This window comes from Struthio camelus, chromosome 19, assembly GCF_040807025.1.
Source record: "Struthio camelus isolate bStrCam1 chromosome 19, bStrCam1.hap1, whole genome shotgun sequence".
In the NCBI taxonomy this organism is placed as follows: Eukaryota; Metazoa; Chordata; class Aves; order Struthioniformes; family Struthionidae; genus Struthio; species Struthio camelus.
Genome location: NC_090960.1, coordinates 9,535,759 through 9,551,337, shown reverse-complemented (window position 1 = coordinate 9,551,337; position 15,579 = coordinate 9,535,759). Strand labels below are relative to the sequence as shown.

General features: G+C 53.4%; 1 protein-coding gene across 4 annotated transcripts in view; it reads right to left on the bottom strand.

The window, feature by feature from the left end:
- The window catches only part of MGAT5B (alpha-1,6-mannosylglycoprotein 6-beta-N-acetylglucosaminyltransferase B), an 82,887-nt gene that overhangs the window by 46,169 nt on the left and 21,139 nt on the right, over positions 1-15,579 (bottom strand). For 2 of the 4 annotated variants that reach the window (XM_068913802.1, XM_068913803.1), the window contains one exon: positions 7,366-7,510. The exons of 1 other annotated variant lie outside the window; for it this stretch is intronic. In XM_068913802.1, the coding sequence (XP_068769903.1) occupies positions 7,366-7,510 (145 nt within the window). Of the gene's footprint in view, positions 1-3,270; positions 3,339-7,365; positions 7,511-15,579 lie in introns of those variants that run through there. One more of the 4 variants, XM_068913805.1, reaches the window with a different exon arrangement.

Genomic DNA, 15,579 nt, shown 5'->3' with positions numbered 1-15,579 from the left:
ATCCGTCTTCGCAGCTTCCTTCAGAACCACGCTGGAAAAGGCCCATTCAGCTGGCAAGTATTTTTATGCTTCGTGGGCAGCTCCATCCAGTCAATTGTATAAAAAATAAAACCAAAAAACAGTGTACACTTCAAATACAATTTCTGGTATTTCTGTATTCTGCAATCTTTTCTATTATATCTCAGGGCTGAGACAAACAGCTCAATCTTCCCCATGAATATTTGAATAAAGACCTGACTTCACTCTGGCTGTGTCTGCACTCTTTCTGAATTCTTATTGGGCAAATATCCTAGAGAATGTGTTTCAGGACAGGCACATTCCTTGGAAGCTCATTTTAAGCAAATACTGGATGATGCACAGGCAGAGTCATTCCCAAACTCCAACGCTGAGAGTTACTTTCAGCAAATTAGGGAAAGGAAACCATGGCACGTGACCAATCCAAGCTGTCCAAATGACAGATCGCGTAATAAATACTGGGGCATTTTACTCACTGAAGTAGTTCAATTTATTTTAATTTCAATTTACACTGGGTGAGGTTTCTCACACAAATGTATTTACAGGATCAAACCCGTAGCTAGCAGAAACCCAGCGGCTGCACACCCTGCAGGAAAACTCTGCCATTTCAGCAAGCTGGCGATAAATTTCAAGAAAAATAAGATCTCTTCTGAAAACATTGACCAATTTTCCCATCAAAGCCAGTATCACAGTCTCGTAATGAACAACTCACATATACCCCACACAGCAAGGAGAATTTGCCAACAGCATATAATCAAGATTGTTAATTAAAATATTTTATGAACGTTATAAACTGCGCAGAGCTCCTTCTTAAGCTGAATATGAAGCTGAAGTTAAAGCTAAACCCAAGCCTTGGCTTTCCTAACGACTTGCAGAGCAGAACTGAGAGTCGAGCCCAGGCACCACCAAGTTTTATTCACGTGAATACCACGGGTCGCAGTCACAAGGGTTACTGGGGTCACTTTGATGTACGTTAATTTTCCCTTGACTGGGGCATAAATCAGATATGTTCGTTTACCTGCTTAGGTCATCCGGTCCCTGCAGGCTGGGGGAAACTCAGCCTTTGGTTAGCCGTGGAAACATTGCCATTCTTTGCAGTTTTAACCAAAAGGGACCTGCCCAAAAGTTCGACCAAAACCACCCAATTTGGACCGCGATGCCCTAAGACAGCTTAACTGCCATGGGCCGAGGAAGGGCTGGCGGCGGCTCGGCAGGATGGGACGGGGCAGCACGCAACGCTCCAGCTGCGTTTCTCCTTTCTGGAGCACCCGAGGTGCCCCAAGGAATAGATCTGCTCCCCGGGCTGCACCGCTCTCCCGCGCACCTCCTGGAGGGGTTGTTTCGACCATCTCTGTTTCCCGTAACGGCATTACTGTCTCCGTACAGATACCTTCCTCCCCTTGCACACTCGCACCCCAGCTGCAAAGCTCACTAGTCCGTCCCTCCGCAGAGGCTGGTTTCTTCCAGATTGCCCTAAAAAACGTGTACAGGAGCTGGTGAGGAGCAACTCGGAAATGCAGGAGGCTCCTGCCTGCCTTCGCTGTGCGACTCTCCCTCCTCTGCTGCGCCGCAGCCCTCCCGCTGGCCCGGGGACGGGTCTGCACTCGAGCACTGCCCACTCGAGCCAGCTTCAAGGCCGCTTAGCACGAGCGTGATGCACCCAGCGGCTGTCGAGCACTTAAAGGCGCTGCTCTCGCCCGATGGGACCCGGCAGCAGCAGGCGCGCAGCACCACGGGACTTCCCCAGAAGAGCGCGGGAAACAGCCGTTTCTGCACCCCAAACGTCAATCCAGACCCCTGTAAAATGCATTAAATAAGCCACGTCACATGCCAAGGAGACAAGGGGAGGTGGAGGGGCTGCACAGAGGGGTCTGTGCCAGCCGCTGCTGCTCCCTCTCCTGCCCCATGCGGGGTCCGCGGGTCTGGCGAGACACCGCAGGCTCGCCTCTACCGCGGGGACATGGTAGCATCCTGCAGCGATTTATTTACAGCCAGCTTATCGATGGCAATAATTTAGGAATTAATAGAGCCAGGCTGGCAGGCAGCAGGATGCAGGAGCATCACCCATTTAGTGTCATATTGTGTGACTTTTAATTACTAGAGGAACACGGAGTCATGTAACGATTGCAAGAACAAATACTTAAAGCTCGTGGAAATTAACTGAGCCTTGGCAGTAATTAAGCTTCAAGATTAATCAGTCATTAGTGAATAACGCCTTTCACGGGCTACCTGCTGCACGGGAGAGAGGGACACGCCAGGGAAGCAGGGCCGGGTGCTGCTGCCACCGCCGCTGCCCAGCCCGCTCTCCCCGTCCCCCCTCTCGCCTGCAAGGTTTGCGGCAGCAGCCCCGGCTCGGAGACAGGTCCTCTCCAGCCCCCCAGGCTCCCACAGCCGTTCCCGTTCACAGCGCCGATCTGGATCGGCCGCTTCGCACCCCCGCCTCAAGCGCTTTCCAGCAGCGCGCCAGCACTTCCACTGCAAGCTAATCTTTCCCTTGCCCAGTAAATAGCTCTCCAGGAGGCTTCCATAAATACTTCTAATTTCCTTTCCTCTGATGATTTACGAGGGTTGCATTCAATTAACGGCAGTATTGATTTTGCTGCAGCTGACCGGCACACCGCTTGCACGCCTTACGCAACCCATCGCTTACCTCCTCGGCGCGCGGCAGGGGACAAAGCGAGCGGGAAGGCACGGACGGAGGGCTCGGCAAACCCCAGCGGCTGGCAGACGCCAGGTCTAGGGTGCCGCCTGCGTCTCCCTTGTCCCAGCAGCCCCCTTGGCAAGCCGGGGGGAACCGTCCTGGGAAGTCCCTGGGTAGCTCCTTCCAAGGAGGACAGTGGACGCTCGCGTCTACCAAAAGACGTTTCTAAAGCATGGCAAGAGGCTGGTGGGACACAGAGGCAACCATACACTCAAACACAGGTGGCAGCAGCGAAGCTTCCCTCTCTCCACCCCTGCCTTAGGGCTGACCCCAACACAAGACACGAGCAGCCGCACCGCGGCACGGACGCTGGCTCGAGGGGTCCCAGGGTGGCAAGAGCCAAGCCAACGCCCGAGGAAAGCCAAAAGGGAACAGAGACACAGGCAAAGGCAGCGGCTGCCGAGGGCATTTGCTAAGAAAGATCTTGAAGTAACTTTTGGCAGAGTAAAGCTCTTTGCCCTGCCAGCTTGGAGGCTTTCCAAGGCAGGTAATTAATTGCACCCGTTTATTTAAGTCGCTCTTTGTACTTTGGAAGTGGAAAAGCCATCCCTCACCTCCTGTCTGAGCAGACCCGCGGAGCGGTGCTGGCAGAGGACAGCGGTCACGTGAGCGCGTCAGAGGCGGCTGCGTTTCTGCAGGGAGTGAAAAGTGATTGATTATATGGATATTTCATAAAGCATATTGAGGGCCTCAGCTCATTCTTCTTTAGGAGGTGCTTCGCAAACCCAAGTCCTTATGATTTCATTTGAGACCCAACGGTAAGCAGAAGAGCGTTTTGTAAAAACAAGAAATAATCCACTTCTGCTCAGCTGGAATTGCAGACAGCTGCACTCACGGCTTTGCTGTACAGGGAGAGAGACGAACGCGGCAGTCGTGTTAACCAGAAACACTTTAAAGAAAAAAATCCCTTTGAAATTATCACCCTTTAATTGTATTATCTTTTGCTGACAGCTTCAAGTCGGTCACTGGAGATCAAAGAAACAAAGATGGGGAGGGAAAGAGGAAGCAACTCCCAGTGGAGTTTAATGAATTTGCACCCCGGACCTCAGGAGGCAGCTGCCCACGAGAGCCCAAGAGCCCAGCCCGAGCGCCATCGAGGTGACCCTGGCCCGCGGTCCTAATAGTAAACGAGTAAGGGCATCTTCGTGGTCCTGGCATCGAGCAGGGCTGAGGAGACGCAGTGCAGGCCCTCGCGCCGCTGGTGCGGTCAGCAGCAGCCCCAGCCCTGCTCTGCAATGGGGTTCCTGCAGCCGCACGGGACCTGCAGGATGCCCTGGCCCCCAGGCGCTGCAGGAACCATGGGGCCCTCAGCTGCAGCCCGCTACCTTCCCACAGACAGTTCCTTGATGCAGAATCAAGGTTTTGTCCTAGCTAGGATTCAGATTGCCCCAGGTTGTTTCACCCAGGTCTGGACAGAAGGGAAATAACGTTGCGGGAGGATGTGAGGACCCACTACCCCTCCAGCATCACCAAGTGCCGCCTCCTGCCACAGCGCAGACCCCAGCCGAACCCCACGAGGCTCCAGAGCAGGAGGCAGGCATTAAGAAACACTTAGGAAGTGTTTGCAAATGCTGCTGGTACTTCACTAAGGATCACGGTAATAATCCAATATTCAGCTGATGGGTAAACTGAGACACCAAGCAAGTACATGAGCCAGGTACCAAGGCAAAGGGAGCTATAGAGAAAAAGAAAAACAAACAGATCCCTATAAGGGAAGTCAGGAGCCCTGGTTGCCCACACCCTTCGCTAGCCACATCTGGCAGCAATTCCTCACATGCCAAGCCTGACTGTCCTGGGCAAGTGCACAGGAGCCCAGCCTGGAGACGGAGCTTCCACCCCTAAAAGACCATACCCAGGAGACTCCCCAGTGACGGTGCTTCCTTCCCTGGAGACACTTTGCCCCAGGAGCTTGACCTGAATTCAGCCATTTAGATGCAAAGGCTAGATTAAAAACAAGGAGATTATACAGGCATGAGAAGCGATTGTACTGCATCGTTTGACATCTGGTTTGCTTCCTGCCACTATTATGGATGACTGTATATGAGATACAAACAGAAGTCAAAGTTGCACAGCTCACTAGAGATGCTCACAGGGCTGGACACACGGGACCGTTTCCTGCTAGTATTTCTAGCATACAGGTGGGCATATACTCATCTTATTTGCACCTAGAGTCATCTTAACACTTCTGCTGTGCGGGTTTCCATTCTCGGGTTTGTTCCTCAGGCTGCCTGACGTCCCCAGGGCGCTCCTCAGTGTCACAACCGAACGATCAGCAGGCTTCCGCCATGCAGGACCCAAAATAGAAACCCAGAGCAGCTACAAGAAGTCAGGGAACCCCTCAGGGAGAGATAATCAAAAGAAACGCATCCTGCATCACCCCATGACCGCCAGCCACCTTGCAAACAGCAGGACCAAAAATAAAAGGCCCTTTAGCTGGCTGCTGCCCTCACCTGTAGGCACCAGCCAGCACCTTTTTCCTCCATTGCAACTAGCAAAGCACCAATTGCAAAAACAGCAAGAGCCTCACACCGGGCCTGGGGTGACCTCAGCAGGCATCAGGGACTTCCTCACAGCAGGTCACCAAAACCCACTCGGCTTGTCAAGGGGACTGAGACCACCCAGAGCCATCTAGAACAACTGGCCCCATTGCTCCTGCAGGGACGCCGGATATCATAAACAGATCTGAAACGTGATATTTCTGTCCTAAGCAATCACTGCCATTTCACGTAAATGCTTTTAAGTCCGTCTCTTGGCTTTTGATACACAGAAATTACTGTAAACTGAAATTACTGTGGTGTTTTTTTTTTTTTTAAACAAGAGATTGGCCAAAAAAATCATCAAGTACGAGCAAGTGCCTTCCAGTCACCGGCATTAATAGTCATGCCCGTTCCCCCCTGGGATTACTGCTGTCCTGCTTGTGCATACAAGTATCAGATAGCCTCATAACGATAAAATTCCCAGCACCTTTCATTACAGTGAGATAAATTACATTTTTGAATGGTTAAAATTGTTACTTAAAAGGCAAGACCATGCACTCCCAAGTTGTCTGTACAGCCTTAATATGCACACGCACGCAGTTCAGTACAGCCTTTAATGACAGGCTCATATACTATTATTTCCCATTATAGGGGCAAGAGAGGCTTGTAAGGAAAGTGAGGGACGATAAATAGAAACAATCAGGGAAACACGGGGACAGAAAGCCCCTGCCTGCTGCCGAGCACAGCCACGCGGAGCGGCACAGCCCGAAGCAAAAGCACGGGAGCCGCCGGCCGCACAGCAATCCCGACCCGCTTCGGGAGCCGGCTCAGCGCCGCAGGACAGCGGGGACCGTCACACCTCTCATCCCTGCCGCCCCCTGCTCGCGTGAGCCCTCCTTGCGTGTCATCCGCAGCTCCGCCTGGCGTTTTTCCCAGCATTGCAAAATTTGTCACGAGTGCTGACCCCCTCTTAAAATAAAGAAATAAATCTCTGCCTCTCTGTACTCAAGTCGCGTTAGTTACTGTTTTTACAGGCCTCGGAGTAACAGCAGAATTAGTATTAGGAAAAGTTTAAAGCCTCTCAAAGCAAAGGGAAATGTCTCTTTAGTAAATGAGCATGTCGTGATTTGAAGGTCTGATGACACCTCTCAAGCTGGCAGCGCGTGAGATGGATGCAGGATACACACCACAGGGGAGCCAGGAGCACCAGGCCCGCGCAGCGAGCATTTCGGGGCCGCGCAGCTTGCTAGCATTTCATTTGAAGCCTTGCTCTACTCCAAGGCTGAACATATCAGCCCTGGATTGCAAACAACAAACATTTCAATGGCTGCTTTCGCCTGTTCTTTGCATTTCAGAAGAGGAGGATGGAGAAGAAAGCAAAGAGACGGGGAGAGAGGGGAGCTCGTGGCTCAGTGTCTGGCAACGTTGCAGGAGATCCAGATTCGACTCCTTTTACAACCCTTTCCAAGATTTTTTTTGTTGAACTATCAAGCACACATACACTCTGCTAATGTGTGCAATCTCCTTAATACCCACTGCTCAGTTATTTGCGACTAGCTCAGTCAACACTTAGCTCTGAGGAAGTCCGCACCTGCATCCAGCGGGGATAGAGCCTAAGTGCAGACAAGCACAAATAGCTGCGCATCTCCCCTCCTGGCACGGGGGTTTAATGGCAGAGGGAGCAGAGCCCAGGGCCCCGCACACCAGCCGGTGCTCTGGCCGCTGGCAATTCCCACCTCCGGCTCTACCACAGCACACGGACGAGAAGAGACTCTTCCATGCTGCAATGCTAGCAGCTGGGATAAGCGCTACAGACAGCCCCAAAATTCACAGGAACTTTAGAAATCTTAAATCATAAGATTTCCAAAAACAGTAAACAAAAAAAACTGCAAAAGTTCTTCCAAAGCCCCAAACCTTGGAGAGCATTGCCAGCCCCAGGCAGCAGCTCAGCCTGGTATTTCTGGCACCATGCAACCCATCAGGATTTCTGGCACCCAGACAGCATGAGAATAGCCACTGGCAGAGCAGCTTTGCATGGAAACGCTCTGCCCCGCCCCACGCATTAGCTCGGCCCCACCGGCTCCCCAGGCGGGAGAGGAATAGCTCTACCTGCCCCTGCCCGGACCCGGCACCTCGTGGGAGAGCCGCAGGGCTGCCCCGCGCCCGACTGACCTGTCCAGAGGGAAGCGTGCTTCGTCCCCTTTGTGGAAGTCACTGCTATTCTCCAGCCTAGCCAGGATGTCCATCCTCTTCATCAGCATCTCCAGCATGTCGCTCATTTTCCTCAGCACCCCTCGGGACTCCAGGGCGCCCATCACTGCAGTCACACAAAGAGCAAGTGAGACACCGTCACAGGCCGGGCAAGGGGCCAGTGCAAAAAAATCCCCCCTCCCCAAGGCTTTAACCCCAGCCCAAAGGTGTCCAGCGTACTGGCCCTGCAGATGGACTTGGTGGCTTGCAGACCTCCTTGGTGGCCTGCTACTTGCAGCCCTGCACCATCATCTCGCATGGGTGCTGCAGGGGCCTGAGACTAATCCCTGTGGGTGCCTAACTTAGCTGGGCTGCTACAGCCTCTCTGCTAGTCGGCAGCCAGCAGTGGCACCAGCTTCAGCCCTGGATCCAGCCTCCCGACCTGCTTCTCCAGGCATAAAATCCTGACACATCCACCTGATCCATCCTGCTTGTCCCAAGTGCTTATGGGAAGCCAAGCTTTCTTCTTCAACACTAAGCAAATAGCTTTTCATGAAGTACTTTTTTTTTTTCCCCACTCAAAGGCCCACCTAGCCCAGCATCCTGTCTTTGACAGGATTCTTTAGGGGATGCTTAGGGAAAAGTATGAGAAACAGCACAAATATGTGGTCCTCCCCCAACATATCCTCCCAGCAGTGCAGGATTTTCCTGTTGCAAAGAAGAATTTCTTCTCTGTCCACATCAGCTAGCAGGGTGGGTGCCCCGTCTCTAGAAATAGCTCAATTCTTAAAATGCCGCCACCACATTGCATCCCAGGAAAATCCCACAGTGGGAAAGCAACCATTTCCCATCACTGCTTCCTGCGGACTCGCAGAGCACTGACCCGCTCATGTCAGACCCCAGGTGAGCAAGCTCCCTGAGTGCCCGCGCAGGGGCATCTGCGCTCCCTGCTCCCAGTGTCACCTTCTGTCTGGTGATGGGAAGCCTGAAGCCAGGGCACAGAAAATAAAGCTCCCATTTCATCTTAGCTTGGCTCATTTCGTGTTAACAACAACTTAATCAGCAAACAATCCCCTGAACCTTCTCCTGTTGAGCTCATCTCCTCCACCCTACTCACACAGGCTCTCCGAGGTAGCACACGCTTCATTTGCCGAGCGGCAGGAGATGAGCGGACAACGCGAGGAGTTGTCAGATGCTCCGAGAAGCAATCCCAAACCACGTGTGCCTCTGAAGAAAGCAGCAAAACTGGGTCTTGCAAAACAGGAGGGTGGCCGTGTGGGCACACTGCTTGCCCTCCTGTCACCCCCCAGGACGAGGCACCCCGTGTCTGGCTCAGCAGCACGGCTGCTCCGGGCTACGGCCAAGGGTACAGGCAGCCCACCGCTGAGCTGGGCTCTTCCTCGCTGCAGAGGAGCTGACCAAGCAGCCAGGCACACCAAGCCACACAGAGCAGGCCTCAATGCAAGATCTATGTATTTTGGGTATTCAGATAAGAGCAGCGTTTATGGCCATGAGGGCTTGCTTTGGGAATCAACTCACCACGACTGCTCCTGCTGCTGCAGAGACGCAGCGCGGGCTTGCTCCTGGCTCAGCCAAGAAGTCACCTGCTGCCCCGAGCCTAGATGCTCTGGAGCTGCAGCAAGGCAGGCAGCAGAAAGACCAGGTTTGCTTTTCCAGCTCTGCTGAAGGAAGACCACAGCCAAACCAGGGGCCTTTGGCACTTGCTGGTGCCCCCACACCGGGCAAAGTGCCCTGACAGTGACCGTCCAGCCAGCAGGGCTGGTTGGCGTCGCATCCTCTCGCACCGCAGAGCCGGGCAATGCCAGGCAGCCTCGGGAGCGCAGAGAAAGTCATCGCGTTGCTCCGGACACCACGTTGCATCCGAACACGTGTTCACGAGCCAACCCTTAACCCCTCTTAGAAGCTGCCACGAGGCCAGCCGAGCGCCTCGAGGACTGCCTTTTGCACTTGGCCAAGATCAAAACTCCATTGTTTCTCCTGATGTTGTCTAACAGAACAAAAGAAGAGATGAAGGTAAAAGTGATCCCTCCAAAAAAAAGAAAAAAAGAAAAAATAATTCCCATTCACAGTGGTTGAAGTAGAGCTCTTTCCCCAAAAGCTCCCTGCCCTCCCATGGCAAGAAGCTAGGGACCTTCCCCGTTCAAGTCAGCAGGTCTCCAAGGTCCCGTGCTGCAGCCCCAGCCCCTCCACGGAGGCCTGCGAGCGTAGGAGCCCCCTTTGTCCATCCCGGGATCACAAACGTGGCACCGAGGAGGCCTCAAAGGCCTCTCGAGCCAAAGCACCATCCTCGCCAGTACCGGGTAGAAGCCACTAACAAACTTGTGGTCAGGGGACGCTGCAGGGGAAAGAGTGGAAATTTGGAACCTGGAGCTGAATTTGAGCTGGCCAGGAGCCTCCCCAAACACAGCTGAGCAAACCAAGAAAAGATGCAGCCAAGAAAAAATAAACTAGTTGAGAGAGGGGCTGAAGTCAGAAAATCCATATTGGTAATTTCTGCATAGGATTTCACTCCAGGGACTCGGTCCGTGCTGGCACCTCCCCAACAGTGTTGGAGCTTGGGCTTGGAGCCAAACCTGTGCCCAAGCTTTCAGAGTCCGACATCTCCTGTCCGTCCGTACAAGTTTGCCTTCCAGGACTGACTGCCACACGCGCAGGGATCTCTGCGCAGGACTTGCTGCTGCTACAACGTCCCAGTGCTGCTGAAGGTCAGAGCTTAAACCCTGAGCGCAGCATGAGTGAGATGGAGGCAGTACATGGGAGCACTCTCCCCCCATGGCACTTGCTGGTGGCAGGAATGGCCACAGCCTCCAAACATTGCCATTGTTCCCACAGTCAGAAGGGAGGGAGAGATCACTGCACGGCCAAGGCCACCCTGTAGGGCCTGACTCCACAGCTGACCAAGCAGAGCCAAGAGGGATGACTTCAAGGAGGACCTGAGAGCTGAAGGAAGCCACCAGCGAGGAAGCAAATGCACCTCTGGCAGCACACGAAGGAGACTCACAACAGGAGCAAGAACCCGTGGGTCCTTTTCCCAGGACAAGAAGTTAACCAGAGCTCTGTAACTGTGCAAAGAGGACGCTTTCACACCCCCCCCCCCAAAAAAAAAGGGTAAGCTAGCAGCTTTGCACTCCCTGCTGTGTTCACTACACGCACCTCTTTCAGCTGCAGTGCATCCCGTTTGCACACTTCTGTGCAGACCAGTGAGTCTAGAGGACAGCAAAAGCACCTGATACAACAGCTACAGCCAGCTAAAAGAGCTTAAAACATACCTACAGTGTTTGCAGTACCCATGTGGTAGCCCAGGTCTCCAGCTCCGCAGGTGGAAGACTCTGTCCATGGAGCACAGCATCGGCCGGGGCCGGGTAAGGAACATCCCGGGCGGCCACGCTCGCATGCCAGAGAGAGACAGCGCTGGGCTGCGAGGCGCACAGCTGGGAACGCAGAGATGATTTACAGCCACTGCCACCTTCCCCTCTCAGGGCTGAGCTGTCACCCCGATTTGTAGCCAGACTGCATTTGTTTAATTAAGAAGGCTCGTTTAGTGGTGCAGCTCATTTGAAATTGAAATGGTGACGTGCAAAGCCCAGGTGGAGAAGCAGCTCTGCCTCCTTATTAAAACAGATGCATGCACAGAGCTGTCACTGCAAATGGGACTCATGCCTCTTCGGAAAAGCCTTTTCCCAGGACGGGCACAGGGAGCCTTTCCAGCCACGCTAACAGGTCACTGCTGCAAGCATCTTCCACCAAGGAAGGGCACAGAGGAGTGCATGCATCAGGAGGCCCCTTCTCACCTCCGGACAGCTGATTTGGGGGAGGGTCAGCACAATTTGCCAAATAAACTGGCTCTGGCTCCCTTGCTAGTGCAGAGGGCAGGGTGAGCAAAGTGCCATCTTCAACACAGTGAGCCTGGAGCACTAGGCAGTGCAGCCCTTTGCTTGCAATTTCTTCTATTATCATGAATGAGCATTTCTGGGTTTCCCTTCACTTCAGCATGAGAAGCAGCAAGGCATTTATCTCCCTGTTCTTCCCTGCACAAGCAAGTGCTAATCTTTCCCTGTGCAGAGGCAAGGGAAACTGAGGCACAGAGCGATACAGGGCTCACATCTCCATGCTGGAGGAAGTCAGCCGCTCTCCTCACTTGCTCTGCACGCTGGGTGCCCGCGGCCCAGCAAAACTCGGGAGGCATCGAGCGCGCTCCCAGCCACCTCCACCCCGCAGGGGCTCAAAGGCAGGAGTAAGAGGACTGAGATTTCCTCCTCACACCTCCTCAGGCTAAACTCGCACCTCTAGCCAAATCCAGCCATGGATACCCACTTTTTAGTCTTCCTGCAGAGCCCCACGCGCAGTGTCTAGCACAAGCTGCCACACATCCAAAAAAAAGACAGCTCTGCTCCCAAATCGCTAAGGAGGGAAGAGGACTATTCCCGCTGCACAGGGACCAGTGGGATTGCAGAGTTTCCCCTGGGGCCCCAAGGACGCTGGCAGCAAGCAGAGCGTCGGGCCCCAGCGCGGAGCCGGAGCCCTCTCCTCCCGCCCAGCCTCCCTCCAGCTTTGCCGGCTCTGCAGCGATTTCACCTCGTGTCACTCTGACGATCCAATTTCACAGCTGGTTTTGTGAGCTTCCAGGATGCTTCTCAACAGCAAAGCTCGGAGCTTTGCTGTCAAAAAGTAAGTAGCAATAGTCCTCCTCCAATAAAGGAAAACACCTCAAATCCTGACGAATTAAAAATAAATAACTAAATAAATCCCAGTCTTCACTGGGTTATCTCTTCCCCCCGTCAGAAAGCAGAGCTGTCACAGGACCCATCTCCCCCTCATCCTCACCCCTCCCCAAGCCCTTAAAGATGAATTTTGAAGCTTTGCCTCATCAACACCTATTTTTCCTGCTGTTGGGGTTTTTGTTGTTGTTGTTGCTCTGCTGTTCCAGAAGCTTAAGAAGGATAACAAGAGCGATTTGACATTTTTGGCAATGATTATTACATCTCTTGGAAAGTGTGCCTCATTAAAACCAAGAGCAAGGAGGAAAAAGTGCTGAAGCGACGCTTTTAGAAATGCAAGAGCCGAGATTAATTTGTTAACCTGATGTGGAGTCCTGGGCACCCGCAGAACCGCTGCTCGGCTCCCCGACAGCCAGTAACTCTAAGGTAGATTACAAGAAAAAAAAAAACAACACGAACTCCCCCTTCCACCCCCCCCCCCACATCCTATCACTTTTCCACACTAGGTAATGGTGTTGCGAAACACCCTACAACATTGCGGTTGTGCGGGTGGGCGCTCGCAGCCCAAACAAGGATGCTTCTCGCAGCGTTTTCCACTGCGACCAGCCCCATCCACGACGAGGCGTTTTGCCTGTTCTGTCTCTCAGAAGAAACTGTTTAAAGCCATCTGCCAGCAACATAAACACAGACTGGGCTTCCCTGGACACGCACCTGTACGCTGGGATTGAGGGTTTCCGCGTAACTTTGTGGGTTTGCAAGCGTTTAAACCAGTGACAAAGATCCTCAAGAGAGCAGAAAATAGCACTGAAGACGGGATAAACCAAAACCTGGCTCAGCAGCATGAAAACCCAGCAAAATAGTCATGCAATAACTTTAAAAAAAAAAAAAAAAAGGCAGCAAGAGAGCTGCTAATTACAAAGGAGAAATATTCTAATTACCCCTGATAATCAGCAATGATGGGAAAGAAGACACAAGTAAAACTGCTCAACAGATTAATTTGAGTTTGCTAAAGTATGACAGGTTTTTGACAGTTTTCCTGAGTGGCAGACTGTCTTTAAAGGCAATCACTGAACCTGACAGAGGTTTTCATAGCAGCACTATGAAATAATGATTGCAATCAATCACATCTTACTGGATTTCATGAGACATGCTGGTAAACACAGCAGAGGGAGGAGAATTATTTATGGGGCTTCAGAAGAGCATACAGCTAAGTAATTGGATGAAATCAGGAAAAAAAAAAAATAAGGAAAGCATCCCCTAAGGGTGATGTCTTTTGGAAGAAGAAATAGTTTCTCTACAAAACCAGAGGAATAGTCAATAGCTGATACATCCAAATTTGGATGGGTCAAAACCCTAGAGGATTCACTAATGATACACTTGTCTTTAAAAAGCCGGGTTTGAGAGAATGCATCTCTGGGCAAACATCCCACCCAGCATATTTATTCGACACTGAAACCTCCAGAAACAGGAGCCAGGAAGGACGCGCCGGAGAGTTTTGCTGCACGCACAGACTGGACACAACGGTGAAGTTTAGCGCCAGGCACCTCAGCGACGAGCCGAAGGAGCAGAAAGCAGCCGAAAAAGCGGCGTTGCAGGCGGCAGCGCCCCGTGCGCCGCCTCGCAGGGTGCTTTGCCACCTGACAACCGGGCCGGTTTGGAGGGGAGCAGACGCCCGCGGCCAGCGCGGCGGGAGGTGGCTCGGCTCTCCCGACCCTGGCGGCCGCAGGAGCCCTCGTCCCGACCGTGCCTGGCCCCGGCCGCGCCGGTGCCGCAGGACGCCGAGGCTCGGCCTCGACCCGCGGCGCGAGAGGCAGCGAAACACCCCTCTGACATTTAAAATGCAATTCCACAATATATCTCCATTGTTCATAACATGGCTGATTTGTTGTTGATTTTTTCCCCCCTCCGACATAAGTCGCACTCCTGCCTGGCTGCCTTGTAACAGCTGAACGCTCCAGCACAAGAAGGGAATTTGCTCAGAGACAGCAAGATATTACTTACGGCCATTGCAAATACCAGCTGAATTAATTTCAATCTAAAGCATCATTTGCTTTGCTTTGTTTTCCTCCTCTAAAGGACAACTCTGCGATACTTAAACTCCTCAAAAGGCCAACGCGCTCGCAAAGAAGCGGGTGGCAAGGGAGAACGGCTCTCTCCGATTTCACATGCTCTACAGACACCGGTGGTTACTGCTCTGTTCTGGGTCACCGCGGCCGCCGGCCAGGATCGCAGCCCGGCGCCGAAACCTCCACGAAGCCCAACAAAAGGGGCCAGGGAGAAGCGGCCGCAGACGGAGCCGGCGGCGCTGGGCACCCCGGTGCCGCGAGGGCGGACGTCGCCCGCTGGCCCCGTCGCCTCGGCTCCCTTCCCGCGCGCTCCTCTATTTACTTTCTCTATCGATTTTGATTCAAGTAGATTAAACGACCGAAGAGCCAACTAGCCAAAGGCTTCGGCTAACCCTGACACATAATCCATTCAAATCACAGCCTGGAAACCCAGCGCAAACGGCAACACGCAAGCCCGAGGCCAGACTCGGGAGCTAGCAGCGACGGCAGCCTGCCCGGCTCCGTCCCAGCAAAGGGCCTTCGCTGCCCACCTGGAGAAGATCGAGGTCTGGTCTGGTGCCCAGGGTCCCTTGGGAGGACCCTGCTCTCGCACACGGGCAGCCCAGGCTGGAAGCTGCCTCCTGCAAAGCTTCTGAGATTCGCCAGGCTACTATTTTATTTATTTATTTATTTTAAAGCTATGCAAAGATGGATCTGCTTAGCAGGCACGCCAGAGCAAAGAGCGCAAACTGAGCAGGGCCGCGCGATGCTGCTTTCACGCCAGCAACTTCAGTTTGCTCCCCGGAGGTGCCCGTGATGCAGCCTAGGGGCCAGCTAGACAAAGGGACCTCTCAGCGCCGCTCTGGTGGTACCACCCCTCCACCGCCGCGCCGCTGGGCACAGCTGGCAGCCAAGTGGCTCCCCTGTAATCAGCCAAATTACACGGCCTTAAGCCGCCAGCGAGAAGGTTGCTAAAGTAGATTATGGCCCGTCTGTTCAATACCATCTACCCCCGCGATTCACCCACCCCTCGCCCGTGCTGCGCGATCGATGGCAGCTGATAAGTCTCTAGAGCGTTTTCACCGCTTTCACCGCGCCCAGGCTGGCGTTGCCTGCGCGGGCACGGGGAGCGCTCCCGAAAATCCCACCCTAAACCACCACTTGGGAACGAGCTGAACTCGACATTGACCCGAACCCTTTGGGGTCTCCGCGCTCGCCCCTTCCCGAGGGAACAGCCCCGCGTGGGTCCCAGGTCCGGAGTGGCGCGCGGGCAATAACCTCCCCGTTCCCCGTGCCAGCTGAATGGGGATTCTGTAATTTCAAACCACAGCTATATATCTCCGCACTTACATTCGCTCTGTATTTCCATATAAATAAGAAAAGGCAGGGAGCTGAGCAATACAAATTGACAC